The sequence below is a fragment of the Xiphophorus maculatus genome, chromosome 24 (assembly GCF_002775205.1).
Source record: "Xiphophorus maculatus strain JP 163 A chromosome 24, X_maculatus-5.0-male, whole genome shotgun sequence".
In the NCBI taxonomy this organism is placed as follows: Eukaryota; Metazoa; Chordata; class Actinopteri; order Cyprinodontiformes; family Poeciliidae; genus Xiphophorus; species Xiphophorus maculatus.
In genome coordinates, this window is record NC_036466.1 from 14,087,991 (window position 1) to 14,115,936 (window position 27,946).

At 49.3% G+C, this 27,946-nt stretch overlaps 4 protein-coding genes across 4 annotated transcripts; 2 read left to right on the top strand and 2 right to left on the bottom strand.

Moving 5' to 3' along the window:
* Positions 1 to 86: 86 nt before the first annotated feature.
* Positions 87 to 11,075, top strand: LOC102222811 (formin-like protein 2). Its single transcript, XM_023329694.1, has 28 exons — positions 87 to 558; positions 1,045 to 1,128; positions 1,283 to 1,363; positions 1,454 to 1,530; positions 1,874 to 1,957; positions 2,035 to 2,178; positions 2,248 to 2,374; positions 2,448 to 2,524; positions 2,598 to 2,691; positions 3,100 to 3,174; positions 3,485 to 3,595; positions 3,671 to 3,820; positions 3,894 to 3,995; positions 4,075 to 4,295; positions 4,368 to 4,474; positions 4,774 to 4,956; positions 5,053 to 5,073; positions 5,509 to 5,633; positions 5,711 to 5,913; positions 6,872 to 7,106; positions 7,177 to 7,245; positions 7,315 to 7,395; positions 8,085 to 8,214; positions 8,294 to 8,454; positions 9,106 to 9,207; positions 9,305 to 9,400; positions 9,722 to 9,845; positions 9,927 to 11,075. Exons 1-28 carry the CDS (start codon positions 442 to 444, stop codon positions 10,013 to 10,015), a joined length of 3,270 nt encoding a protein of 1,089 aa, XP_023185462.1. The 5' UTR covers positions 87 to 441; the 3' UTR covers positions 10,016 to 11,075.
* A 705-nt stretch (positions 11,076 to 11,780) lies between these two features.
* On the bottom strand, positions 11,781 to 15,376 carry rgn (regucalcin). The gene is made up of 8 exons (XM_005812122.3): positions 15,278 to 15,376; positions 13,605 to 13,820; positions 13,352 to 13,534; positions 13,187 to 13,281; positions 12,987 to 13,101; positions 12,763 to 12,894; positions 12,037 to 12,191; positions 11,781 to 11,961 (listed from the first exon to the last, which is right to left on the bottom strand). Exons 2-8 carry the CDS (start codon positions 13,765 to 13,767, stop codon positions 11,911 to 11,913), a joined length of 894 nt encoding a protein of 297 aa, XP_005812179.1. The 5' UTR covers positions 13,768 to 13,820; positions 15,278 to 15,376; the 3' UTR covers positions 11,781 to 11,910.
* A 1,051-nt stretch (positions 15,377 to 16,427) lies between these two features.
* On the bottom strand, positions 16,428 to 22,934 carry vps16 (VPS16, CORVET/HOPS core subunit). Its single transcript, XM_005812123.3, has 24 exons — positions 22,567 to 22,934; positions 22,084 to 22,172; positions 21,782 to 21,873; positions 21,575 to 21,703; positions 21,353 to 21,497; positions 21,167 to 21,282; positions 20,971 to 21,093; positions 20,844 to 20,899; positions 20,633 to 20,722; positions 20,389 to 20,560; positions 20,178 to 20,309; positions 19,384 to 19,511; positions 19,050 to 19,085; positions 18,565 to 18,673; positions 18,312 to 18,446; positions 18,081 to 18,189; positions 17,877 to 17,974; positions 17,616 to 17,720; positions 17,464 to 17,541; positions 17,291 to 17,377; positions 17,138 to 17,220; positions 16,937 to 17,033; positions 16,750 to 16,853; positions 16,428 to 16,678 (listed from the first exon to the last, which is right to left on the bottom strand). Exons 1-24 carry the CDS (start codon positions 22,614 to 22,616, stop codon positions 16,537 to 16,539), a joined length of 2,505 nt encoding a protein of 834 aa, XP_005812180.1. The 5' UTR covers positions 22,617 to 22,934; the 3' UTR covers positions 16,428 to 16,536.
* Positions 22,935 to 23,577: 643 nt separating this feature from the next.
* LOC102222554 (caveolae-associated protein 2-like) lies at positions 23,578 to 27,877 on the top strand. Its single transcript, XM_014473731.2, has 6 exons — positions 23,578 to 24,188; positions 24,537 to 24,677; positions 24,762 to 24,863; positions 25,467 to 25,727; positions 25,802 to 25,954; positions 26,040 to 27,877. The coding sequence occupies exons 1-6, from the start codon at positions 23,961 to 23,963 to the stop codon at positions 26,442 to 26,444; spliced, it is 1,290 nt and encodes a 429-aa protein (XP_014329217.2). The 5' UTR covers positions 23,578 to 23,960; the 3' UTR covers positions 26,445 to 27,877.
* The last annotated feature ends 69 nt before the right edge of the window (positions 27,878 to 27,946 follow it).

A 27,946-nucleotide genomic window follows, 5' to 3' on the forward strand; every position in this document is an offset into this window, starting at 1 on the left:
GGCGGCTCCGGGGGAGAGAGAGACAAAGAGGGGGAGGCCGACTCTCTTTCTTTCTTGGTGTGGGGGAGGAGAGGGGGAGGATTAACCGGCTCATCTGCGACACACACACACACACACACACACACACACGCTTCATCCAAACACACAACAACACGGCTGCAGAGCCGGGCTTCATCTGGATCAGCATCAGCAGCATCAGCAGCATCGCTGCCTGCAAGAGACAAAGAGGCAGACAGGAGGAGGAAGAGGAGGAGGGGATCTTCATCGTTCGAGGACAGGAAGAGCATCCCGGCCTCCAGCCGCCTCCGTCCGTCATGGCCGACCACATGTTCCTGCTGCTGTGTGTCTGAGCGCGGCGGTCCGGGTGGGTGTGTTCGCTGCGTCCGCTGTGGTCGCTCCTCTGCCTCGGTGTGTGTGGGGGTGTGTGTGTGTGTGTGTGTGATGGGGAACACAGAGAGCATGGAGAGCCAGCTGGCCGTGATCCGGTCCAGAGCCGCCCCGGTCCGACTGCCGATGCCCGACCCGGCGGAGCTGGAGGAGCGGTTCTCCATCGCCCTGGTGAGTGGAAGAACCTGCAGGTTCTGATCCGCCATGCATGCATGACACTCAGCTAATTAGGCAGCAAACATCCCGAGTCTGATGAGACGGCAGCTAGACGCGGCTAATTCATGCTCAGATCCACGACCCGATTACGTTATCGGATCAATATCAGATCAGATATAAATACTAAACAGACTCAGGTTACAAAGGAAACCCGTCCGCCTGAACAAGCATGTGGCGACAGTGGAGAGGAGCGATTCCCTGAGGAGGAACCAACATCCGGTCAGAACAAGTCGAGGCAGCAAGCTACCAGGGGATGACAGAAAATCACCGGTCCACTGGGGCTCCCTGAGGGTCAAAGTTCACAGAGATAATGGCAGAATTAGCTCAGCTAGTTTATAAAGCTGTGGAGTAAAACACAGGAATCAGAAAACTATGAGTCCGGCTCTCAAAGGAGACGATGTTTCTGTCCTCATGGACTAACGGAGACTCTTTGTCTTTCAGAATTCGATGAACCTACCTCCAGACAAGGTGCGTCTGCTGCGTTCCTATGACAACGAGAAGAAGTGGGAGCTGATCTGCGATCAGGTAGGTCCTGCAGGTGTCTCTCCATGGTCTCTGTGCATTACCCAACGGGACTCAAGCTAACCTAGCTTAGTATTTTCTAATTTTGATGTTACAACTCAGGAACAGTTTGGTTGAATCATATTTGGATTCCCATGATGCATTTCTGTGTTGTCAGGAGAGATTCCAGGTGAAGAACCCCCCCCATACCTACATCCAGAAACTGAGAGGCTTCCTCGATCCGGCTGTGACGCGGAAGGTGAGACGACAGAAACCGATTTTACTCGATCCAACGATTCTCTGCATGTTAGATGTTTACTAAACTGTTTTCATCTTTTTCTGTCCGCAGAAGTTCAGACGAAGAGTTCAGGAGTCGACGCAAACGCTCAGAGAGCTCGAGATTTCTCTGCGTACAAACCACATCGGGTAGCTGTCCGTCCAACTCCTCCGTCTCTAGACGCGTTTCTGTTAGGAATGTGTGCAAAACTTTCTGCCAATGTGAAAAAAAGAAACACAATTCAAAGACATGCAGCGTCATCGCACTCTGACCACTTCCTGTCTTCTTCTTTGTCGTTTCCGGCAGCAGTAACATCTAGTTGTTGATCATGTGGTTCAGGATACGTGAAAAAGTGTTTCCATTGCAGTTTTTGAAATAAAACCAGAGTTAAAATGTGAGCAGCTTTAGGGTTAATGGGAACACAGCTGGTGTCCAACGTGTCTCTGTCCATGTTTCTCCGTTTTGTCCATTTATTTGTCTTTCTGTCTCCAGTTGGGTCAGAGAGTTTCTAAATGAGGAGAATCGAGGTCTGGATGTTCTGGTCGAGTATTTGTCCTTCGCTCAGTACGCCGTCACGTGAGTCAGATCTCTCCCTACCGTCTCAAGGTTTGGTGTTTTTGGAGAATGACCCTTGACCTTTCTGATCTGCTCAGGTTCGATGGCGAGCAGTCGGACACCGGCAGCGAGGTGGGCTCCATCGACTCGCCCTGGAGTCGCTCCATCGAGGATCTCCATGGCGACTGCAGCCTCCCGTCGCCGTCCTCGTCCATTTCCCGCTCGGCCCGACACTCCATCAGGTAAAGAGAAACCCAAACCCTGAGCTCCGTCCGGCCAAACCGGGAAATCTGAGGTTTTCACATCCACAGCTCGACCCTGGTGACCCGATCCAACACGCTGCCGAGTCGCCGAACCCTGAAGAACTCACGACTCGTCTGCAAGAAGGACGACGTCCATGTCTGCATCATGTGTCTGAGAGCCATCATGAACTACCAGGTAGGAAAAACTTCCTGTCGCTTTAAGATCCTCATGACCCGACGCCACAGCGACCCGTCTTCCTCTTCCTCAGTACGGCTTCAACATGGTGATGTCCCATCCGCACGCCGTCAACGAGATCGCTCTGAGTCTGAACAACAGGAACCCCAGGTAGTAAAAACTAAAACAAAATGGCCGCCGCACAGCAGACTGACGGCGTGACGGACTGTGGTGTTCTGACCAGGACCAAAGCGCTGGTTCTGGAGCTGCTGGCGGCCGTGTGCCTGGTCCGAGGAGGACACGAGATCATCCTGGCAGCCTTCGACAACTTCAAAACCGTAAAGAGTCACCAGACACACCGGCCTCACACAGCGCCGCGTCATTTCCACTAGAACCGAAACCAGAGGAGTCCATTCCCCCAGAGAGTCAGAAATTATTCGATTATCCCCACAAATCAGGAAAAAACAAAGAAATTTCAGAGTTCAAAAAGTCAAGATTTTCCTAGAAAAAAGTCTGAAATTTCTAAATCAATCTCAGAAATTTTCTAGAAATAGATCAGAATTTTTTTGTTTGAAAATTCTCAAATTTGCTGGAAGAATTTGAAATTTTCTTCAAGAAACCTGGAAATTTTTGAGTTTCAAAATTGTAAAATATTCCACATTTTAAACTCATAAAGTTTTTTGTTTGTGTTGTTAACGGCGGCGGCCGCCTGACGCCCTGACCTGTTCTCCGGTTAACGCCTGCAGGTGTGTAACGAGTCGATGCGTTTCGAGAAGCTGATGGAACATTTCAAGAACGAAGACGACAACATCGACTTCCTGGTAACTCTGCAGCTGCTGCTGCTGCGTGATGGCATCTGTGTTTCCATCAATTATGTTTTTATATCACATTAGAAAAGGTTGATTCAATGATTCAAACTAACTTCCTCAGTTTTTACACCTGCCTGAGGCGGATTTTACGACAGTGAACTGGGTTTTTGTAGATAAAGGGGAAAAATTGTCAATTATCTTCAAAAAACTCCTGAAAGTTTGAGATGAATCTCAGAATGTTTTAGAAAAAGACCCAAAAATTTCAGCCGTGTCAGTCGGGTGTAAACAGCTGGTGTCTCCATGGCAACCTGCTTGTCGCCAGGTGGCCTGCATGCAGTTCATCAACATCGTGGTTCACTCGGTGGAGGACATGAACTTCAGAGTTCACCTGCAGTACGACTTCACCAAGCTGAACCTGGAGGAACACCTGGAGGTAATCCGTCAGGGTCACGTGACGAGCCCTGGGCCAATCGGGCGGCCCGGTGAGTCACGGCGCCGTTCCCCTCAGAGGCTGAAGCACACGGAGAGTGACCGGCTGCAGGTCCAGATCCAGGCTTACCTGGACAACGTGTTTGACGTTGGGACGCTGCTGGAGGACGCAGAGACCAAAACCGCTGCTCTGGAGCGAGTGGAGGAGTTGGAGGAGAACCTGGCTACGGTAAGCAGCATCAGGCTGACCTTTGACCCTGTCCTTTACAAAGTTCGGGACAACATTTGGTTTCTTCCTCCAGATGTCGGAGCGGCTGCTGGATGTGGAGAACGAAGCCATGCTGAAGATCGTGGAGCTGGAGAAGCAGCTGATGCAGACCAACAAAGAGCTGGACCAGCTGCGGGTCGGTGCTGAACTCCAGCTGGCTGGATCCTTACAGGTACAACTGCGTGACCTTTGAACCCGAAGCTGTCTGTGTGCAGGAGGTGTACGCCAGCGCCAACACCCAGGTTCACACCCTGAGGCGGATAGTTCGGGAGAAAGACCAGACGATCCGCCGGCAGAGTCGCCTGGAGCGCCAGGCGCAGGAGGCGCAGCAGTCCGGCGGACCCGGAGCGCCGCAGCCTCAGAGGGGCGAGGGCGACGGGGGCGTGGCCGACTCCGCCTCCCCGTCGCCGCCGCCGTGTCCCACGCTGTCCCCCAGGTAAGACTCACACTCTGAGACCGGATGACGGCTTTCAGCCACTGATTCCTGATCGGTTCCTCACTCCTGCAGCCCGGAGACGGTGGCCTATCACAGCATGGGACCGGGGATGGGCGGGGCTCCGGGCATGCCGGCTCCGCCCCCTCCGCCTCCACCACCACCGCCGATGCCAAGCTCAGGTGAGCCACACCTAAAACCAGCCAGTCATTCATAAGAGGAGGAGAAATGTCTCCGAGTCCCACAGACAGTCAGAGCTAAAAAAATACACTTTGAGATCAAACTCAGAGGTTTTCAAGAAAATGTTCTTCAGTTAAAATTTGGACATTTTTTGACTCAAAATAAAAAAAATTTAAAAAGTTTTTCCTGCAAATCTTCAACTTTTTAAACTATCCAGGTTTTTCTGTAAAGTTTCTGATCTTCTGTTGAGTTTTAGTTTCTGCGTCGCTGCAGGTTTGACTCTTTCTGTTTCTGTCCTCAGTGTCCAACGGACCGTATCCGGCCCCGCCCCCTCCCGCCCCGCCGCCCCCTCCGCCGCCGCCCCCCCCCTGCAGGACCAGCGAGCTTTCCTCCGTCCCCATGGCTCCGCCCCCTCCTCCTGTGGCCCCGCCCCTGCCGGGGTCAGGGGGGTCGGCGACCGTCATCTTTAACTCTGGCCTCGCAGGTGAGACGGTGGCCTCGGCCTCCGGGCCCGTTGCCATGGTAACAGAAGGTGATGACCTCTGACACTGACCCGTTTTCTCCTCTGTTCTGCTGCCAGAGGGTCCGCTCAAGTTGTTCTGTAGGTTTTATCGTTTTTATTCCTTTAACTCCATCCGTCCACCAGCTGGAGACTGGAAACCAAACTGGTTCCAGTCTCCAGCTTCCATCTGTGATAAAACCTTTACAGGTCGTACCTGACCTCTGACCTCTGGGTTCAGGTCAGACATATGAGAGAAGAGTTGGACCCATATGAGAGAATTTCAGACATCATCTCAAATTTTCAACTTTTTGACTCAGAAATGTAAATTTCTTCTAAAATGTTGAACTTTATTGGCAGAAATTTTCTCTTTTTTCTGGAAATGCTTTTGGAAATAAAACCCAGATAAATTCCTCTGATGAGAAACATTAGTGAACTCAGAGACGATGTGCTGAAGCAACAGAAAACATTTTGCTTGAATCTCACATTAATCCTTGAATCTTCGTATTTTCTTGACCTCTGACCTTTCCCCTCCAGCCGTGAAGATCAAGAAGCCGATCCAGACCAAGTTCCGGATGCCGGTGCTGAACTGGGTCGCCCTGAAGCCCAGCCAGATCAACGGAACCGTCTTCAACGACATCGACGACGAGTCCATCCTGCAGGTAAGCTCAGAGGTCAGAGGTCAGGCCTCCAGACGCCCTCTACTTGCCGCGTGACGCCGCTGTCCGTCCGCCACCAGGACCTGGACATGGAGGGCTTCGAGGAGCTGTTCAAGACCAAGGCCCAGGGCCCGGCCGTGGACCTGACGCTGTCCCGGCAGAAGCTGCCCCAGAAAGCCCCGTCCAAGGTGTCGCTGCTGGAGGCCAACCGGGCCAAGAACCTGGCCATCACCCTGAGGAAGGCCGGCCAGGCCTCAGAGGTCATCTGCCGAGCCATCCACACGTAGGTCCACACCGGACACGAGGCTCTGGGTCCGACCCGATCCGGTCTGCATGGCCGGGTCGCATCGATACACAGAAACCAGAAGAAAAACTACAAACATGGCCGACGATAATGAGGATTAAGATGATAATCTGCTGCTTCTGATTGGACAGCAACTTTAAAATCACAAGAGCAGCCATGTTTACTTCCACTGAGCGCGCTCAGTAGGTGAGGCGTTACTGCGCCCCCTACTGACCGCAGTTCACACAGGAGCGCTACGACGGCGTGTTGGGGCGATTTTACAGAGAAAGGAAACCAGTAAATTTCCACCAAAAATCTCAGAAACTTTGAAATGAATCTGAGAAATTTTCTAGAAAAACAAGGAAATTTTCTGAGCTACAAAACTCAAAGATTTGCTTGAGAAAAATCTGAAATTTGGACGTCAATCCGAGACATTTTTAGTTTCAAAAGTCAAAAATGTTCAACTTGTGAAACTCAGAAATTTCTAGTTTTTTTCTGGAAATGTTTTACTTTGGCTGTTGATCATTTTTCTAAGATTAAACTCAAAATTTCAGAATTTTGTCTCAAATATTTTTGACTTTTGGAAAATTATTTCCAGATAATTTCAGAGATCTCTTTAAAAAAAAAAATCTCACACATTTTCAACTTTCCTGAGATTAATGTAAAAAATTCAAATATATTTAAAAATATATTTGACTTTGGAAATTTATTTTTTTTCCAGAAAATTTCTGAGATTAACCAAAAAAAACTTTGGCAGAAATTTTCTCCACTTTTTTATCTCCAATGATCCTAATTCGCCTTTTTATGCTTCAGTTTGATTAATGACATCAAAAAAGTCACAAAGCAAAATGATCTGAAATTTAGTTGCCAATATTTCTAAACCAAAAATCCTGATTTTAATAAATGGTAAAATGGTAGAAAAAGCAGAATGGTGTAGCGACGCGGCGTTCCTGTGCAGGTTCGACCTCCGGACCGTTCCTGTGGACTTCGTTGAGTGTCTGACGCGCTTCATCCCGACGGAGGCCGAGGTCAAGCTGCTACGGCAATACGAGAGGGACAGGAAGCCGCTGGAGGCTCTGAGCGACGAGGACCGCTTCATGATGCAGTTCAGCCGCATCGAGCGGCTCAGCCAGCGCATGACCATCATGACCTTCATGGGAAACTACGCAGACAACATCCAGATGCTGACGCCGGTAAGGAAACCAGAAAACACCGCAGAGGTTCGGAGAAAACCCGAAACTGACCGGCTGTGCTTCCTCTCAGCAACTCCACGCCATCATCGCCGCGTCGGTTTCCATCAAATCGTCTCAGAAGCTGAAGAAGATCCTGGAGGTCGGTGCGTTTGGTTTTAGTTTCAGCCGGAAGCGTCCTGAGGTAACGTCTCTGCTGTTTGTACCGCAGATCATCCTGGCTCTGGGGAACTACATGAACAGCAGCAAGAGGGGAGCCGTGTACGGCTTCAAGCTGCAGAGCCTGGACCTGGTAACCAGTTCACACCCTGTGGGCAGACACCCAGGGCGGCAGGAAGAGAGGGCGTCAAACACTAGGAAATCAAATGATTCATCGATTGCAACCAATTTAGAAAATAATTGTTAACTCAAATATACAAACTAAAGAAATTGCTAAAAAACAACAACCAAAAACTAAACTAAAGGAAGAGAAGAACGACTACAACATATTTTACTGGAAAAGTTCGTATTTTTAGGATGAAAATGACAACAAACTAGCTCATCCTTACATGCAGAGGATTTTCCCTTGCTGCTGAAAATGTTCAACTTTAGAAACTCAGAAAAATTCCAGAAAATGAATTTTTTATAATTTTGAGATTAATCTCTGAAATTTAGGAAAATTTAGAAGTTTTGACTTTCGAAAATAAAAGAAATTCAACTTTTTTTTTGCAAATTTTTGACTTTTCAAGCTCAGACATTTCCAAATTTTTCCTTGAAAATTTCTGAGACTAAATTTCTTAAACTTTCTGAAAATTTTTCTGCAACTTTTTCCAGAAAAATAATGAGATTCATCTAAAAATTTCTGTGTTTTTTGGCGGATATTTTCTCCTCCTTCCCTCCTCCCTGCTGTGGCTCTGATGCGCAGTGTTACGGTGCTCTATGGATGGAAAAGTAAGTGCACCCCTGGTTCAGACAGCAGAAATCAGGTCTGTTTGCTTCCAGCTGCTGGAGACCAAATCGACGGACCGGAAGCAAACGCTGCTGCACTACATCTCCAACGTGGTGCGAGAGAAATATCCCGGAGTCATTCTGTTTTACAACGAGCTGCACTACGTGGACAAAGCCGCCGCAGGTGAGTCCGCCGGCCAATCGCAGCGCAGCAGAGCCCGGCTGACCCGTCTGACCCGTCTTCACCTGTCTGGTCTTTGCAGTGAGCCTGGAGAACGTCCTGTGTGACGTAAAGGAGCTGCAGCGCGGCATGGAGCTCACCTGGAGGGAGTTCAGCGTTTCCCACAATGCCACGCTGAAAGACTTCATCAGCAGGAACGAGTCCCGCCTCAACAAGCTGCAGGAGGACGCTCGCATCGCGCAGGTGAGACCGAGCCGACCAGTACTGATCCGGTTAGCCACTGACAGAAGAACGACACGTCGACGTTACGACACTGAAATGATGTCATGTTAGGTTGAGTTCAGAATCTTAGGATGATTTCTGACCCATCAGTTCTTAGGATAATCTTAACAGGTTAGGATCGGTCTCTGGCCTAAACAAATCCTGTTCGTTACATTTTTTCACAAAATCATTCTTAGAAAATGAGATTTTATTCTGGTCAATTTTTCCTATTCTGAGCTGCATTAGGGTCTCTGTCACTTTAAATCAGAATAAACTCCTGCTGGCCACACCCCCAACTCAACCTTTACATTCACACGCATACTTATACAAAAAAATTATTAACTTCTGCCTCAAAAATCTGAAGTTTTCTACAGAAAACAAGGAAATTTGCTAAAAAAAAAATCTGAAATTTTGAGATTAATCTCAGAAAAAAACATGAAAATTTCTGAATGGTGAAAAGTTTTAACTCCAGCTGCCAGTGAGTCCTCTGGTCTCCTGATTACTGTACCGACTGACTGACCGACTGACCGACCGACTGTCTGACCAACCGACCGACCGACCGACCGACCGACTGTTACCGTAACTCTGGTAGAAACGAGGCCGTCATGTTTGAGTTGTGTGTTTGAACTGCAGGACGCCTTCGAAGACGCCGTGAAGTTCTTTGGGGAAAGCTCCAAAACGATGCCGCCGTCCGTCTTCTTCCCCATCTTTGTTCGTTTCATCAAAGCCTACAGGGTGAGCGCCATGAAGTGGGCGTGGCCTGTTGACCGGAAGCCCCTCCCACATTTTGTAACAAGTGGTGGAAGTTTGAACTAACAGGAAGTGCGTTTAGGTTGCGGAGGAGGACAACGAGCAGAGGAGGCGCCAGGAGCAGATGCTGCTGGAGAAACTGGAGCAGGAGGAGCAGCAGGAGGAGGCGGAGACCAAGGTACCGGCTGGTACTAAATATTTAGTTTGGAGAGAAATATTATGTTGGTAGGATAAATATTTAGCTAGTAAAGGGATAAATGCTCAGTTTGGAGCTAACTAGTTAGCTTGCTAAGCAGATATTTAGCCCATTAACTAAATATTTAGTTTAAATTTTGTCATTTCTTGATGAATGTGGTGAAACCCAGAGAACCGGGTCGGCCTGTGTGACCCTGCAGGTCCGTTACGTTGTGTCAGTCAGGAACTCGTTCTGGTTTATTAGTCTTATGAAGTGTTGGACCTTCGTGACCCTTGACCCCTGACCCTTTCTTCGTCCTCCCAGTCTCCATCGCACAAAGGGAAGCGGCAGCAGCAGGAGCTGATCACGGAGCTCAGACGGAAGCAAGGCAAAGACAGCCGCCACGTGTACGAAGGGAAGGACGGCGCCATCGAGGACATCATCACAGGTAACACGGTTACTATGGTAACCATGGGGCCAGGCGTCAGCTGGCGCTGTCCTGACCGGCGGCTGTATTTGGTCGTTTCAGCACTGAAGACGGTTCCCTTCACGGCCCGGTCGGCCAAACGCAGCTCTCGCTTCTTCTGTGACCCCGCCCACTCTGAGGAGCATTACTGAGCTGGCCACGCCCACTCCGGAGCAACGGGACCAATGAGCACTTTGAACTTTTCTGATGGTTAATGTGAACGGATCATGTTTTAGTTTCCTGGTCGCTGGCCGGGAACCCAGACCTGCTACGGACCTCTGGTGCTTTCAGAACAAACCCAAACGCCTTCAAACATGGCGGAGGAACGCTGACCTGAACATCTGCCCAACATGGCTGCCGGGTGGAAACCCACGAGCTGCTAGAGGTCTGATTCAAACATAAGGTGCCATTAAAACCCCCTGGGTTCAGTTTACCATGGTGCTATAGACCTCCCCTCCACTGGGGGCGCTGCAGGTCGACTGGTCTGAGGTTCTGTGGTGGTTCTGGGTTCCTCCGGTCTGCGTCCGCTTGTACAGGGTTCAACTCTTCTCACTGCTTCGTATTCTTCTATCTTCTGTTGTATTTACTGGCCTTACAGATCCACAGCGCCGGAACCCAAATCAGCTCAACCGGGTCTCCTGAACCCAAACAAACTCTGTTAATCTGGACCTTTCCTCCTGAAGAAACACCTCTGTTCCTCAGATTATCCACCTGAGACTCAGCAGAGTCAGGAACGTCGACCAGAAATCAGTGTTTCTGCCTCTGGTGGGTCCAAAAGGTGCTGCAGGCCACAACAGAACCAGGAGGTTTCTGTACTTTGGACCCAACAAACGGCGAAACAAGCTGTAAACAGGAAACATGCAAAAAAGAAAAATGCAACAGAAAAACGCTGCAACCACAGGAGACAAAAGGAAAAAATCCTAGAAGCAGAATTCCTCCAGACCACTAGAGGGAGTCTGACGAAATATGCTACAGTTCAATAAAACTGAAAAGAAAGGAAGTATAGCGAAACTTTTTCTACCAAGTTTCCTATTGACGTCCCGTTTTTACTGGCTCTGTTTGATTTGTTGGTCGACTCCCCCTAGTGGTCTGGAGGAGTTTTGTTTTCCTGGAGCAAGTTTTACACCACAGTGTACTTATAAATAATAAAAACTGAATATAAATTCCTGCCAAAAACTCAGAAATCTTTATGTTAATCTCAGAAATTTTCTAGAAAAAACTTGATTTTCAAAAGCCGAAATTTTACTTTTAAATTTTTTCTAGAAAATTTCTGATGATCTACAGATTTCAGTTTCTTTTCTAGCAAATTTTAAACTTTTGGAGTTCAAATTTTAAAGTTTTTTCCTAACAAATTTCTGACCTTTGAAAGTCAGAAATTTCCTTGATTTTTCTCTAATTTTTCAGATATAATCTCAAAATATTATTTTTTTCTGTGGTAATTTGCTCCATTTTTATCTACAATGGTCCTAATGCAACATTGTAGTTTTATACTCAGTGGTAATTTTACTATTTGTGGTATTTTTCCCCTCATTTTTATGCAGATTTATTGATTTTATTTTATTTTTGTTGTTTTGCAGTTTGAATCATTCACACGTTTGGAGCTCGTTTGGCCGTTTGCTGCATGTTTGCACCCGCTGCTGTATAATCCATGTAAACACTAAGAATCACCAACTGGACCCGGGTCGTCAGAGCAGAACCGGTTCTGTTCCTGCAGCATCTCACTGTCCCTCCCCTCCGGCCCGGTTTTGGTTGTTTTCAGTCCAAACGTTCAGAGCACAAAGTTTTCTACGTGTACAGACGTTTTCTAGAAGGTTCTGTAGCTTCTCTGTCCGTCTGTGTTGGTGTTGCTGTTATTTTGCACTCGGTGTGGAAATAAAACAAAACCTTCTGCATCACCACGCCGTCAGAGACTACAACTCCCAGCATGCACAGCGCTCAGCTCTGCCTTTATTAGAGTACAGGTGATTACTGTAAAATCATTTATTGATCCAGTTTGATTATTAATCAGCAGCCTTATAGAAGATCAGAAGACTCCGCCTCCTGCAGGTCACCCGCTGAATGCGTTTGATGGTCGACCTTTGACCCCGAGTCCCGTCACCTGCACACACAGACACAGCGCAGGTCAAAGCAGGCCTCCGACAGGTGAGGGAGGGGCGGGGGGCGGGGCTCTGACCCTGAAGGTGTTGCCGGCCGCCGGCTGCTTCTGGAGCTCTGATTGGTCCAGACCCAGGCTGGCCGAGGTCACGTAGAGGTCAGAGTAGTCTGGCCCGCCGAAGCAACAGGAAGTGGTCTTCGTGGCGGGCAGAGACACCGTCTGCAGGCGTTTACCTGAGAGGAGAGGAGCGGCCAGTTTAACCAGTTAACTCCACTGGTGTTACTGGGTTTACTGGTTCAGCTCCTGCTGAGTCACTGAATAATCTGCTGTAAACTGGAAAGATCAAAGCTGCGCTCAGAAAACCTTTAATGGCTGAAAGTCCAACAGCTTGACCTGATAAACGGTTCTGGTTCTGTTTGACCCGAATATTTAGTTTTTCTTTTAATCTGGTAAATCTGAGGAGTTTCTGCTGGAAAACGGACTCGGTCTCACACACACACACACACACCCACACACACATCCATCCACCCATCCATCCATCCACCCATCCATCCATCCACCCATCCATCCATCCATCCATCCATCCATCCATCCATCACGTTTAGCTAAATACAGAAAAACATTTTATTTTTGAATAAACCAAAAACATTTAAATAATAAACAGAGGAGTTCCACCTGGGTGTGCACTTGGTACCTTTCAGTGCCGACTACAGTCGATAGTTTTTGTTATTTTTGTTTCAAAATATAAAGAAAATGTTGAAATGACAAGACACCAGTCCAACCAGTCCTCCCAGTGTGACTGACCAGTAGCAGGGTCGATGTTGAGGACTCGTCCTCCATTGTAGCACGCCACCCAGAGGCGGTCGTTGGCGTCCAGCGTCATCCCGTCGGGAACGCCCTCCCCCTCCTCCAACCGGTACACCACCCGGCGGTTACCTAGGCGACGGACAAACACAGACAGGAAGCTTGGAAGCGAAGCGGACGGAGGGCAACGGTCCAGGCGTTGCCGTGGTTACAAGCGTGGTTACCCAGGTTTCCAGAGGCCGAGTCGTAGTCGAAGGCGTCGACGCTCATAGCCAGGCTGTCGATGTAGAAGAGCGTCTTCAGGTCCGCAGTCCAGTCCATCCCGTTAGAGATGTCCACCTGCCAGGTGAGGGACAGGTGAGGCCCCGCCCACTGGCTGCAGGTATGCAGACAGACTGTAGGGGGCGCCAACAGGTGAGCCTACCTGGCCCAGCAGCTTGGTGACAGACAGGTCAGATTTCATCAGGTACAAAGATCCTGGTTTCACCTGAGCGGTCTGAGCGTCCCTCCTCATCGTACCTGAGGGAGGAAGAGCATCGTCATGGTAACAGGTGACCAGGTGAGTCAGCAGCCGACAGGTGTGCCGTACCTGCCAGCAGCCGTCCCATCGGATCGGCCTTCCCGTCGTTCAGGCGGTTCTCTGGTTTGTCGTCTTCGACGCTGGCCAGTGATGTCACCTTCTGAGTGGACCAATCAACAGCCACGATGCTGCAGCCCACGCCTGCGACGTAACCGCCGGACCGGCGAGGGACCGCGAATCCCACCGTGTCAGCTGAGGAAGAGGAGCCGAGCTGTGACGAGCGGCCAGGTGAGCCGGCCTCAGGTGACGAGGAGACGCCCACCTGTCTGCAGAGACTGGATCTGATTGGTCGCTGCGTTCCAGCGGTGGATTTTCTGCCCGGTGATGTCGATGAACAGCAGCGTCTGCTCTGACTCCTCCCACACCGGCCCCTCGCCGATCTGAGCGTGCTCCTTCACCACGGACTCTACCTTCACTGACGACATCTCACCTGTCTGCTGGAGCCAATCACTGAGCAGGAGCGCCAACCAGGCTGTTTCTATGGAAACCAGCAGAGGTAGACTCACAGCTAGAAAATAAAACTAAAAATGTTCTCTAAGTTTTCTGACTTTTAGCAAATAGAAATAATTTTAGTATTATTATTATTACCAGACAGAAAACAAGAGAAGTTTAGTCAGATTTTACTTCAGACGGAGAATTTTGTAGAAAAACAAGTAAATTTCTGAGCTCCAAAAGTCAAGAATGTCCAGAAAAAATCTCACATTTTCTATATAAAACTTCTCAGCTCGAAAAAAGAATCTAAAAATTTCCAAAACTCAAAATTGCTCAACTTTTGAAACTCAAAACTTTTTGTGGAAAATCTCTGAGATTAATCTTTTTTTTTCATAGCAAATTTTCAACTTCTGGAAACCAGAAAGTCCTTTGTTTTTCCTCAAAAACATTCTAGAATAAAACAGGAAATTCCTGAGCTTGAAAAGTAGAAAACATTTATAAAAAATGCAGATTTTGAAAAGTTTTAAGTTTTGGAAAATTTATGATTTTACTCAAAAATGTTCACATTTTTTCTAGAAACTTTCTGAGACTAATTTCAAATTTTGTTTGTTGTTTTGCACATTTTTTACTTTTGGAGCTCAGAGAATTTACAGGTCAGAAATTTTCACTTTTTTCAAAAAAAATATTTGAAGTTTTAAAAAAAATTTGACTTTTAAAACTTCAAAATTGCTGAATTTTCTGACGGAAGTGTAATTTTTTTTTTTTCAAGCTACAACGGCTGCAATGCGCTATCATAGTACATTCATAGTACTCTCAGTACTACAGTAACAACAGGATGCTGTACGGGTGATGTGACTTATAATAGATAAAAATACCTAGAATTATTTCACTGTTTATTTAAAACTAAGTAAAGAATGAATATGTATTTTGAAATGAATTTATTTTTAGAAATATGTACAATTTTACATTATTTAATGAGACATTTATTTTTCATAGTATTTATTGAATTTTGGCCCTTTTGGCCCTCCATACATAATAAATAAATGCACGGCATGTAAAGACTGAAATGCTGCGGTCCAATAAGACGTACTGCGGTACTATCAGACAGCAGAACTATCAGATCCGAAAGGTTAAAGGTTAACCAGAAGCTGACTCAGCTCTTTCTGACGTGGTCCAGCTCCAGGGTTCTGGTTCTGACACAGTTCTGGTTTCACTGGTTCCGTTCCTTCCGCTTCTAACTTCAGGAGACGGAAATGGACCCGTTGATGTGAGCTGAGCCGGTCCGGGTCGGATCAGAACACGAGGCTGACCAGTGCCTCCCGTTTCCGAGCTGCGCCTGAACGCACCATAAAACTCTGCAGAAGTCTTACGGAACTGAACTGGACTCAGAACCGGTCCAGAACCTCGTCTCTGGTGCTGATTAGCTACACGTGGTGCTCTGACCCCGGTTCGGAACTAGTCGGTCATGCACCTGAACACCTGGACCCAAAGGAAACCACCTACCTGCTGCAGAACTTCGGAGTTCGCTGCAGAACTTCTGGCCGAACCGACCCCTTTGTATATCTGCTGATCCAGGCCACGCCCCCACTCCGAACCGAACCGCCCCCTGGGTCCAGCAAACTGCTGGATCTGATCCATCACCTCTGGCCCGGGCCCAAATCAGCGCTCGGTTCTGGACACAGTCCAGGTTGAATGACTAATCAACCAATCAGGGTCCAGATTCAGGTCTTCTGGGTTCGGTTCTGCTGTGAGCAAAGAGCCTGGGGTCACATGACCCAGCAGCTGGCTGAACAGAACCGAAGGAGTTGGTTTTTCTCCAGAAAACACTAAAACATCCCTGAAGTTCGGTTCCAGACTGGTTCTGTTGGTCTCATTTATTAATCACTGAGGCCAGCAGGGGGCACCGCGTCTCCATCTACAGGTGTCAGTTCTGACCCGGAGTCCGTTTCCAGTTTATATCTCAGAACTGAACGTCTGGTTCCGTCCAAAAACAAAGTTTCTGACTCATTCACAAACAAATGAAAGTGATATCTACCTGGACACGCAAACAGCACGGAACCGATGCTAGAGTCACAAATAATTAGCACCTGACTAAACATGCAGTTAGCTAGCTGCTTAGAAAGGTAACTGGTTAGCTTCTCATTAAATATTTAGTTATAATTTAGCTCCAAAATAAATGCGCAGTTAGCTAATATGTAGTTAGCTGGATAACGACCTTTAGTTTGGAACTAAATATGTAGTTGGTTAAATAAATAGTTTGCAGCTAAATATTTAGCTTCTAACTAAACATTAAAATTGGAACTCAGTATATTGTCAGCAAGCTAAATATTTAGCTAGCTTAGAGCGCTGTCTTTAGCTTGTAGATAAATATTTGGTTGGTTAATCGAATGTTTAGCCACTTTTTTCTCTTATAACTAACTAACTAACTAACTAACTAACTAACTAACTAACCCAAATTGCTGCTGTTAATTCTTGACTGTAACTTTACAAACAAACCACTTAGTGACAGCATCATGCTGTGGGAAGATGAACATAAAACCAGACACATTATGGGATGGTTACAATCAAAGCAGATTCATGGGATAGAGTGGCCTAGTCAAAGTCCAAATCTGAAGCCAACAGAAAACCAGTAAAACAGGCCACAAATAGGAACAACGGGTCGGAAACAGAAGCATTTATTTAGCTGACTGTGTTAGCGCTGCTAGCTGCAGGAATGGGCGGTGACTTGGATGCGTTTGGGTCACTTCTTGGCCCGGTTCGGGTCACTTCTTGGCGGTGGCGACCCGGGCCCGGTTCAGCTTGTCCATCAGCAGCCGGTCGGAGGCGGAGCATCTGGAGAGGACCGCCCCCATCTCAGACTCATTCCTGCGCTCAATGGCGGCGTCTGCTGCCCCCTCCAGGTCACTGACAGCCAGAGAAGAAGAAGAGTGAGCAGTGGGCGGGGCTCCGCTGCGTGATGATGTCACAGGTCTTACCCCACGGCCAGGTGAGCTTTGACCTTCTGCTCAGGTGTGACCTTGCTGACGTACTTCTTGGCTTCATGCCTGTTGTTGTTCTTCATGCACACCTCCACGAAGGCCTGAGGGCAGGCAGGCAGCAAGGAATCATGGGAAATGCAGTTCACTGTTAAAGGGGGCTGTTAAGGGGCGGAGCTTCTCTCACCAGGTAGCCAATAGGAGACTTCTTGCTCTTGGAGAACTTCTCTAGCTCCTCCCACTGCTCCTTCTCAGCCAGAGACTTCAGCTTCAGCCACCAGTACCTGAGCAGGTGAGACAGGAAGTGAGGCAGGAAGTGAATCACCTCCAAAATGAAATATTTCTGTCAATCCAGCCAATCACAGCCCGGCCTGCCGTGACATCACACCTTTTGTCCGGCACTCTGAAGTCTCTGTAGAGCTGCTCTGCTTGCTTGTGGAGACCCAACGACATCAGAGCCTCCATGGTGGCCTGCACAGGAAGTGACATCACTCAGTAACCCCAGGCTCATCTCTGATTGGTCACCTGTGTTTACAGATACCTGCAGGGAGAGTCCCAGAAGCCCCGCCCCCTTCTCGTCATCCAGCTTCCTTTGGAAACGAAGAAGACGCATTTCCTCCTCTGTGGCCTGAAGGACAGGAGACATCAGAGACCGTCCACACCTGGTGGACACACACCTGGTGGATACACCTGGTGGACAGGTGAGACCGTTACCTTGACAGCGAAGTCGTTTTTGGCCTTGTTGTACTCGTCCACGGCGCTCTGCAGCTGCGCCAGCCGGCCCTCCAGCCTCTGGACGAAGACAGCAGGGACAGGTGAGGACGTGGACAGCCGTCCACCTACCTGTCCAGGTGGGAGCAGCTCACCTTGTCCCTGTAGCTGGACGTCACGTAGAAGTTGCCGAGCTCCTGGTGGTCGTCGTCCTGGTTGAACAGGTCCTTCAGCGTCTGAGGCTCCTGCAGTTTGCAGAACTGGAGACACGGAGGACACGGTCACTCGTCTCCATGGTAACCAACAGGAAACACCTGCCTGGACTTTGTTTATATTTCTAGAACAGATTTAGTGATTCTGGGAGATTTTTTGGCTTTCAGATGGTTATGCCTCCCTGTCATGACCTTTGACCTCACCTGTCTGTAGAGGCTGAGCGCCACCGGCTGGTTCCTCAGGGTCATGAAGAAATCTCCTCTGTTCATCTCGTTCTTCAGGTACGTCACCACCGTGTAAACTGGGTACACACACACACACACACACACACACACACACACACACACATACACACAGGTCAGCGTGCTCACCTGGCAGGCGGCGGGGGGCGGAGCCTGCAGACTCACCCAGGTCGGTGTCGCCGCTCTCCACGGCTTTACTGAGAGCCAGCTGGCTCCTCTTCATCTTCAGCAGCAGAGGAACCTGCTCTCCGGACCGGGCCTCGAAGTCCAGCAGCTGCAGGCAGAGGAAGGAACCGACACGTTACTACAGACGGCATGAAGAGGACGCTGAGGTGTGAACCCTACAGAGCAGCAGCTGCAGCAGCAGCAGCAGCAGCTGCAGCAGCAGCAGCGTACCTTGATGGCGAGTTCTGGTCGTCCACATTCATATGCTTTAGCTGCGACGTCTGAGTACGAAACTCCAGGTGAGTCTCCCACCTTGGCGCAGACGGCTCGGGCTATGGCCTCGTCGGTCAAGTCCTTCTGCTGCACCTGGACACACACACACACACACACACGTGAGGGGACAGTTGGAGACAGGTGGGGACAGTTTTAGACAGGTGAGGACATTCGGAGACAGGTGAGGATATTTGGGGACAGGCAGTGTTACCTTGCAGGAGGCCCAGTGCTTCAGGACTCGACTGACTCCCTGGTAGTCTGGGATCTTCAGGTATCGACAGACCTCGATGGCCAGAGGGTAGAACTGCCGGTAGACCAGCCTGAGGGACAACAGGAGACACTGAGGGGGACGAGCTGGACGTGGGTCAGGAGGGGGACAGGGTTGCCAGACTTTTATCCAGTTTTCTCTCCTCTCTGCTGTTTTTTATTTTTAATCAGTTTTAATGACCAGTGGTTTAACCTTAATATGCTGCTGTGACTCAGCAGGTTGTTGCTAGGCAACTAAAGAGCGAGTGAGTTAGTTGATTCCACCAACCTAGCTTAACGGCTAAACCTTTCCTTTGCCTACATCCCCCAGAATGCTGTGCGGTTCAGTGAATATTCATCTTATTTAAGGTTTTGTGCTTTTCTGCCACACAGTAACGCTCAAGTTTTAACAACACGCCAACCTGGCAACAAGTGGGGGAAGGGACTCACCTGTCTATCAGGACCTGAAGGGTCATCTGTTTAAATCTGAGGTCAGAGGTTAAAGAGCATCTCACATATATCTAATATGAACCAAGGAAAAGTTTAAATATCCAAACTAAAGGAAATAGAAACAAAAACTGATTAAAACAAAAACAATATTCAAAACAGATTTGAAAAAAGGAGCTTTAGCTCCAGAACGATGGACAGACGTCAGTTTATGGAAAAATCTTCACAGATAAAACAATTTAAATTCTGCATTTAAAAGAAATTTGAAAATAAAGATGCAGAGAAATGCAGCCTCTCCCCAGAACTCCACCTCCCATGATGCACCAGGGCAGGATACTGAGTGTGTGTGAGCGGCATCCCCACGCTGCTCTCTCTGACGGCGTTCAGAACCCGCAGCTCCCTGCAGGTCGTCACGAACTGATCCGGGCTGAACTCCGTCAGGAAGCACTTCCCGAAGGACGCCGCCTGGTGGAGAGACGCCGCGTCAGTCAATCAATCAATCAATCAATCAATCAATCAATCAATCAATCAATCAAGTTCATGTGAATAGATTGTTTCAGCAGCAGCAGTGAGACTGTAAGGTTACATTTTGTCGAGTGTCATCATCAAAGTGATCTAAATATGTTGATTAATGTTTCATTATGTTTCAGTAGCAGCTCTAACCAGGTTTAGTCTGGATTTAAAGGAACTCTGTGTTTCAGCTGTTTTGAAGTTTTCTAGAAGTTTGTTCCAGCTTAATGCTGCTTCTCCAGATGTTTAAAGTATTTTGGTTCTAAGACGTTCAGTGATTTATAAACTAACATCAGGATTTTAAAGGTTATTCAGGTGACAGAAGGCCGACTTTGGAACCGTCTTCATGTGACTCTGAAGGTTCAGGTCAAAGGTCGGCCTGATCTACAGTTTCCAGCTGGAATAACTGAAGCTGTAAGTCGACTCTAGATCTATAACTCTAGATCTATAACTCTAGATCTATAACTCTAGATCTATAACTCTTTAGATCCAAAGATAACTTCAGTTTTGTTTCTGTTCAGATGGAGAAAGTCATAAACTCATCTGACATTGATCTGTTCTCAGCTTCTGTTCAGTGATTGGATGGTTCTGTGGTTCTGGTTCTGGTTCTGGTGACCTCACCCTCATCAGGGCCTTCTGGGTGTCGGGGTCGTACTCGTGAGCGGCCGCCTCCACACACTGCCGGACGGCGTCTCCCAGGACGTTCTGCTCCTTGATCTCCCTCAGGTACTCGTCCGCCTTCTGACTGGACTTCTGCTCAGACGGGAGGGATCAGAACCGCGGGTCTGGGTCGCCAGCAGCAGCCCCAGAGCTCCCAGTGTGACCAGTATACCTCGTACTCCCGGTGGGCCTCCAGCAGCAGCGCTCCAGGAGCCATGGAGGCGATCTTAAAGATGTCCTGGCAGACCAGAGGAACCTCCTGCAGCAGCTCCTGGCTGATGGAGCCGATGATCCGAACCCCGTCCAGTTCGCCCACCAGCACCGACTGGTCCTCCAGGGGGAACCTGGCTCAGGGTCAAGGGTCAACCACACTAACAACCTGCCCTGGGTCCAGTCTGAGCTCAGGTCAAGGATACTGGATGGTGTCGTTGCAAGATCCCACCACCAGGAGGAGCCGGTCCCACATCAACACCACCGAGGGCTGCTGGGACCTCGGCCTGCGGCACCTGGACAGGTAGACAGGTTCAAAGGTCAACAGACACACAGGTAGTTGCAGAGGTAGAGAGGTCAACTAGTAGACAGGTCCAAAGGGGTCAGGCTGGTGGACAGGTTCAAAGGTCAACGTACCAGACCATCTGTTTGGGTGTAGCTGCCTGCTTGGTGTCCATCTCACTCAGTCTCTCCTGCAGACAGCAGAAACCTGTCAGACCCCACACAGGTGTGGCCCCGCCCCCTGACAGAGCAGCCTGCTCACCTGTAAGTTGGACAAGCCGGTCCACAGCCGCCCCGTCTCGGTGAACAGAGCCAGGTATTTGTAGCTGAAGGAGACAGACATGTGGACGATGCTGCCAGCCTGAGGACTGAGACCTGGAGGATACTGAGGACAGACAGGTGGTGAGACAGGTGAGAGTCCTCAGCTCACCTGTCTGTCTGAGGAGCAGAGAACCTACCACAGCCGTGCAGGACGTGTTGTCCAGGACATAGAGTTCAGGTCCACTGGACACCAGGACTTTGGTCTGTCTGTCCTGAGTGAGGACGGCCCAGCAGGACGGCCGGCCCTGGAGACCTGAGGGGACAGAAACAGGTGGGGGACGGGTAGAGGACGCCTGGATGTGCTGTTCTCAAGCCGTCCTTACCTGGGACTTCAGGTAGCCGCCGCAGCTTCAGGTCCTCAATGTTGGTTGCCAAGGTGAAGCGGGAGGAACCCGTTACTATGGCGACGCCTGTTCCATATGGCGAGTGGAACACCTTGGCCTCCAACACCTGACTCTGGACCACTTCCTGTTTGAGACAAACAGAACCAGTTAATGGGATCAAACACACACTGGTCCCACACCGACGTCTCTGACTGGACCCGCCTGTCCCATGCTGAAGTGTCTCTTGAAGGACCCAAACAGGTCGTAGATCAGAACCGTCCCGTCCTCCTGAACACACAGCAGCTCGTCGTTGACGGACCAGCCCAGGTGGACCACCGGACCGCTCTTCCACTGAAAGACAGGTGAGACAGGTGAGGGACAGAGCGAGGTCACTCTGGGACAGGTGTTGTGTTGGACGCGTCTCCTTACAGGGAAGCTGGCGATGGACGCTCCGGAGGCGGAGTAGATCTCCAGCTGAGGACGAGTGCTGGGGGAACGTCTGAGCGGTTCTCTGAGCAGAGCTGGACACAACAACACCTTAACAACTAGTGGGGGAGGGGGGCCTTCCTAACTCTGATTATGTCACCATGGTAACAGACTGTGAAGACATGAAGCCTGGCTGAGATAAAGGAACCTCATTGACCACCAGGCTCCATGTCTCCACATAGCGGTTACCATGGCGACTGAATAAAGTGACTGAGTCCAGGTTGACCACCTGAACCAGAACCCACCGATTGGGCCTCCATACGGAGCTGCTGCCACCAGACTGTCCCCCAGTCCGTCCCGGAGGCTCCAGAACATCTCATAGAGTTCCGCCTTCCTGCAGAGACAGAACCGGGACAGCTAAACACCAGAACCAGCAGAACCGACCAGACTCTGTTCATTTCTGCTCAGGTTTCAGCTCTTTCCAGGTAACCGGGTCTCTGTGACAAACAGAACCGGTCCGAACCCGGATCCTGGCAGCCAGACATCCGATGGTTCCTTCGGCTCTAGTCTGGGTCCACAAGAACTCACCTGGAGAGGAAGGGGAACAGGTGTGCTGTGTGGCGGAAGCTAGCTTTAGCTTCAGTTTTAGTCATGTGACTAATGTGACTGACCAAAACAGTTCTGTAAACAGAGCAGGTTCGGACCCAGCAGGTTCTGACCCAGCAGGTTCTGACCCAGCTGCAGAGCGGAGCCCCAGGTTTTGCGCGCCAGGTGTGTGTGGTACTGACCGGTAGAATGTGTCTCCCAGCGGGTTCCAGTTAGCGGTGATGAAGGCCATGCTGAGGAGGATGATGAGGTCTGGGTCCGCGCAGAGGAGCCGGTTCTGCCGTCTGACCAGAACCGAACCGCAGGATGAGGCAGGGGTTCGGCAGCACAGACGGGCTGTAGGTCAGCTGACCTGAGCCTCCAGGACGGAGCCACCGTTGTCAGAACCGGATCACTTCCAGAACCGAGTCACTTTTATTTCCTCTGAAACCCTAAAACATAAACCTAAGCTGACCTCTGACCTCTGACCCTTCTTTAATCACTTATTACATCCATAAATCAGATGACTTGTGTTTACTAACTAAGGCTTACTTCTGCGCATGCGCTCACATTTTTTTCAGAAACTTTATTGAACAAACAGGAAGTAGACAGAAGACAACCTCAATAGAAACAAACAGGAGATAAAAACATAGAAACTATTAAATATGAATTGTTTCTGATGTTGATTTTATGTCTACATAAGAAAAAGAGGAACATAAAGTGTCTTATCAAGTTACATTTGTGAATATTTGCATTTAGCCAGAATTTATTATAAAAACTATTATAAACATTAGAGCAGAAGTGATTCACAGCTTTACAGAAACAAATCTAAGGGAAACAGTGATAGCAGAGGAAACTTAAATCAGCTGTTTTCCCTCTGGACTCTGGTTGTAAAACAATGATCCCTGTGTATTAGTTTAACAGAACCAGGAGAGGTTCTGGATCAGTGGAACCGGGTCACACAGAGGAACTTTAAATAGGCCGTTTTTTCTCAGGACTAGTTATAAAAGAATATCTCTGTGTTTTAGTTTAACAGAAGCAGACGCGGTTCTGGATCAGTGGAACCGGGCCGGTTTTCCTCTGGACTCTGGAGTTCCAGTTCGAACACAATGGGAGGAAAGCTGCAGTTTTCCTTCCAGATGACTTCATCTGAAAAACATGGGCGAGCGAGAGACACTGGCGCTCACTGGCTCTCTCTCCTGCCCCGTCTCCATGGTAACTGCCCCCTCCCCCCTGGGTGTGGTGGAGAGACTGAGCTCCAGGCTGAGGGCAGAAAGAGAGTTTAACCCTTTGAGGGGCAGCAGAGCTGAAACCTGTTGCTGTCAGAGGGTTCTGGTTCTGGGTTCTGGTCCAGTTGTCCGGTCCAGACGTCCCTGTGGGTGAAAGCTGTGTGAACAGATCTGGTGTCCTCAGTGTGTCTCGGGTCGGTCCCGGCGGCAGCAGGGAAGGGGTTAAAGGTGTGGACGTTTCCACAGAGGGAAGTTATCTGGAAAGTTTCCCTCCCAGCAGCCAATCAGAGCGCAGCGCTCTGACTGCAGGCGAACACAGTTTGGGTGTTTTCTCCACTGCAGGAGACTCTGCTTACACCTCCGTCGACATGGTGACCACCGAGTCCCACCAGGACCAGGACCTGATGGTCCCCGCCGATGCTCCGGACCTGAACCTGAACCTGGACTCACAGGGCGAGGAGCAGGCCTCTGGTTCTGCTGCCTTCGACCCGGAGAAGCTGGGTCAGGGTCCAGTCAACGCCATCACGGTTCTGACTCTGCTCGACAAGCTGGTCAACATGCTGGACGCCGTGCAGGACAACCAGAACAAGATGGAGGTGAGTGGACGGGTTTAGGGTCCAGAGTCCAGTTAGAGCAGCTGATTAAACCGGAACCAGACCTGAAGGTGGAGGAACATCTGGGTCAGACCCGGGTTGTGGTTCTGCTCCATGTTCTGACACACCCTCCGAGCGCTCAGCGTTCCTCCTCAGGAATGTGGACGCCACTTCCTGTTGGTGCGGAGCCGAGTTAAGACGTCACATCCCTCCCAGGTGTGATTACCGGTACCACCTCAGGAACGGACTGGACCTTCTGCAGAACCGCAGCTGTCAGCGGGTCTCCGATGACTGAGAGGGTTTTGTCTGTACTCTGGGTTCTGGGGTGACCCGGTTCTGGATGTGTTTCAGATGCACCAGGTCCAGATGGAGGGTGTGGTCAGAGGGATCCAGGCGGACATGACCCGGCTGTCCAAGAGTCACAGCCACACGTCCAACACCGTCAGCAAGCTGCTGGACAAGAGCCGCAAGCTGTCCGTGACCATGAAGGAGGTCAGTGAACGCACCTGGCGGACCGTCCTTAATGTCCCTCATGTCCTCCATGTCCTCCATGTCCTCCATGTCGTGTCTCTGCAGGTCCGGGAGAGGATGGAGCGTCAGGGCGCCCAGGTCAGGAAGCTGGAGGCGAACCACGCCCACCTGATCAGCAGGAACAACTTCAAGGTGCTCATCTTCCAGGTAGGTGTAAAGTCATCAGATGCATGCTGGGAAATGTGGTCCCATGGAGGGCTGCCTGGCTGTTCTTCAGCCACTAACCTTATTTGGATATGAGCTGCTGTGGGAGCCGACCTGGAAAATCTTCAGAGGGGGCTGTGGTTGTCATGGTAACAGAGTTATTATGAGCTGAAACCACAACTTGCTGGTCCAGCTGTGTGTGGACGAGGCGGAAGGTCAACTCCTCTCCTGTCAGCAACACGCAACATTCCCAGAACATTAGAACATTCCAGCACGCAGCTCCAGTTATGACAGGTAGAAACTAATAATCTGACCAGAACATTCAGAAACACATAAAGGCAGCTACAAAGTCAGCCTTCTGTCACCTGACGCTGTTGTGTTTGATGTTTTAATGTTTTCCTAATAGAAAGCACTTCGAACTGCCATGTTGCTGAAATTGGCACCCAAAGTAAACCTGGTTGATTGATTGATTCCTACAATCCTTCCAAAACATTTCCAGAACCCAATCTGAACATTCCTCTGTCTCTGGGTCAATGTGTGTATTGTGGTTTCCTTGTGTCTCCCTGTTACTGTCCGGTTCTGATCCGGTGCCTTGCTCTGTTGCAGGAGGAAAACGAGATCCCGACCAATGTTTTCGTGAAGGAGCCTCCTCCGTTTCCTCGGGATGAGATCCTGGAGGAAGGCGAGCCGTCTGCTCCGGGTGTCAGCGACGGCAGGCAGGACGGGGGCTTCCAGACCATCGACCTGTCGTCTGACGAAGACGTTGGTCTGGAGGCCGACATGGACGAAGAGGAGCCCTGGCCTCAGGATGTGGACAGCATGGAGAAGTCCAGAGCGGACAAACTGAAACGGTCCAGCCTGATGAAGGTAGGAACCACAGGGAGCAGACCTCCAGGTTTTTGATCAGTCAGACAGACGTCATTGTCTCTGTCTCTCTGCAGGTGGACAGCCTGAAGAAAGCCTTTTCCAGACAAAACATCGAGAAGAAGATGAACAAGATCGGGACGAAGATCGTTTCAGCAGAACAACGGGAGAAGATCAAGCAGAGAACCGCCAGTCTGAAGGTCTCCCCTCTGACCTTTGGCATCAAGAAGGTACAGAGACTCGCGCTGGTCACTGGATCATCAGACAGGCTTCGAAAGTCTCAGTTCAGACTAAAGATGTTCTTCTGTCCTTCAGTCTCGCAGCAGCTCAGACTCCCAGCCTCCGGAGGCCTCAGGCCAGACCAGGGAGTCCCTCACAGCCGAGGCCGACATCCAGCTGCCCTCACCAGGCGCCGCTGAGCTGGAGCTCCCCTTCACTGAGGTCCACGCCCACCTGGCCCCTAATGACCAGCAGGGGGTGCTCCAAGACCAGGTGGAAGCGGTAGTGGAGGTCAGGGAGGAAGTGGAGGAGGAGCTGGAGATTGTGGAGGAAGTGAGGGAGGAGGTGAAGAAGGGTTCACTGGTGGTGGAGGCTGACGTGTCGGTGGTCTCTGAGGGACTCAGTGAGGCGTACGCTCTGTCCTCCACCCTCCCTCAGGAGGACGGAGCAGAGGAGAAGGAGGAGGAGGAGGAGAAGGAGGAGGAGGAGGAGGAGTCCTAAGCAGAACATGAGGGTTAGATCAGACCAATCAGAGGGTCCAGACCTTTCTAAAGGAACTCCACTCAGTTCCACTCAGGAACTACCAAAAGGTATTCTGCTTTATTCCTCAAACTTTTCATGAAATGTCAACAATCACATTCTTCCAAAACTTTTCCAACCTTCTCCTCTGATAAACCTTGGGCCTCTCAGAGATCAAACCACCATCAGAGGGCAGAACCTGCGTCAGATTTATTTGATCATAGATGATCAGACCTGATGAGCCCTGATGTTCTCACAGGTTTGAAGTCTACATGATGAAAATCATCTTGAATTCTTCCTATGTGAAACCTGATGGTATGCATGTTGGGATCCAAGGTTCCTATCAGTGTCTGGACTTCAGCCATTCTTCTCATTTTATCATTTTATTTCATTTCCACCAGCAAACCATGAGAACTGTTGGGTCCAACCAGACCAAGAAGCTTGTGGATCATGAAACCAGGGGACCTTGAGGGCAGACTGGGCTCAGGAACCTCCAGGGTTTCCGTCCTCCCTAAGAGCAGACGCTGAATCTGCAGGTTCCTGTGAGAATCCATCCAGTGTGTTTGATTCAAACCCATTGGAATCAAATCAAAACCCTTCAGTGGTCCTTGTTTCATATTTTCCAGAGTTCCTCAAACATCCCAACCTTTTTAAATGTGTCCTGATAACTGAACCCCGTCTCTCAGAGGTTCTTCTGATGATCTCCAGTCTGACCAGGTCTCATTCATTGTTCTATGATGTTCCTAGAGGAACACCCTCTGCGGATGATCCAAGTTTTTTTAACGTTTTGACATTCCAAGGAGTTTTCTCTGTATTCCTTGCATTTCTCCAGAAGTTTCCACAACATTCTGTCACAGCTCCTGAAAATCTCTGTCAGACTTTCAGCAACGTTCCAGCGTCTCCCCAGTGCTCCCATAATGCTCTCTGCCTCACCATTGAGTCGTCTTCCCTCCTTCTCCTCATGTTCCACCAGTGTTTGTTGTCCAGATCCTGAGTACAGAAGTCCTGCTTCAGATTCATCATACTCCTGATTTTCCATTCACCAGTTTTCAGTGGTTCTGTTGATATTCTAGAGAAGGTCATAATGTCACATTATTGATAACCTTTGTGATTCCAACTGATTGATTGATCTAAATCATTTTTTATTTGTTCTGCCAAAGATTATTTCCTTCTACATCTCATCTCAGGTGTTGATGGAACATTTCTTGTCCTAAAGTTTCCAGACTGTCTGAATCGTGGTTTATGTCTTTAGTTTTGCTTCTGAGCTGCTTTGCCTCTCTGAAGGCCACCTGCTGATAGATTGTTGTAAATATTGTTACACTTTTTCTGTTCTCTGCTATAAAAGTTTTAACTCTGTAGGTCAGAGGACACTCTTTCCTCACCAGATAATAAACATCATGGTGCTTTTCACCTTATCAATGCTTGTATAAATTCTTTTTTCCCACAAAACTCTGTAGTCAATAAACTATCACACACACACACAC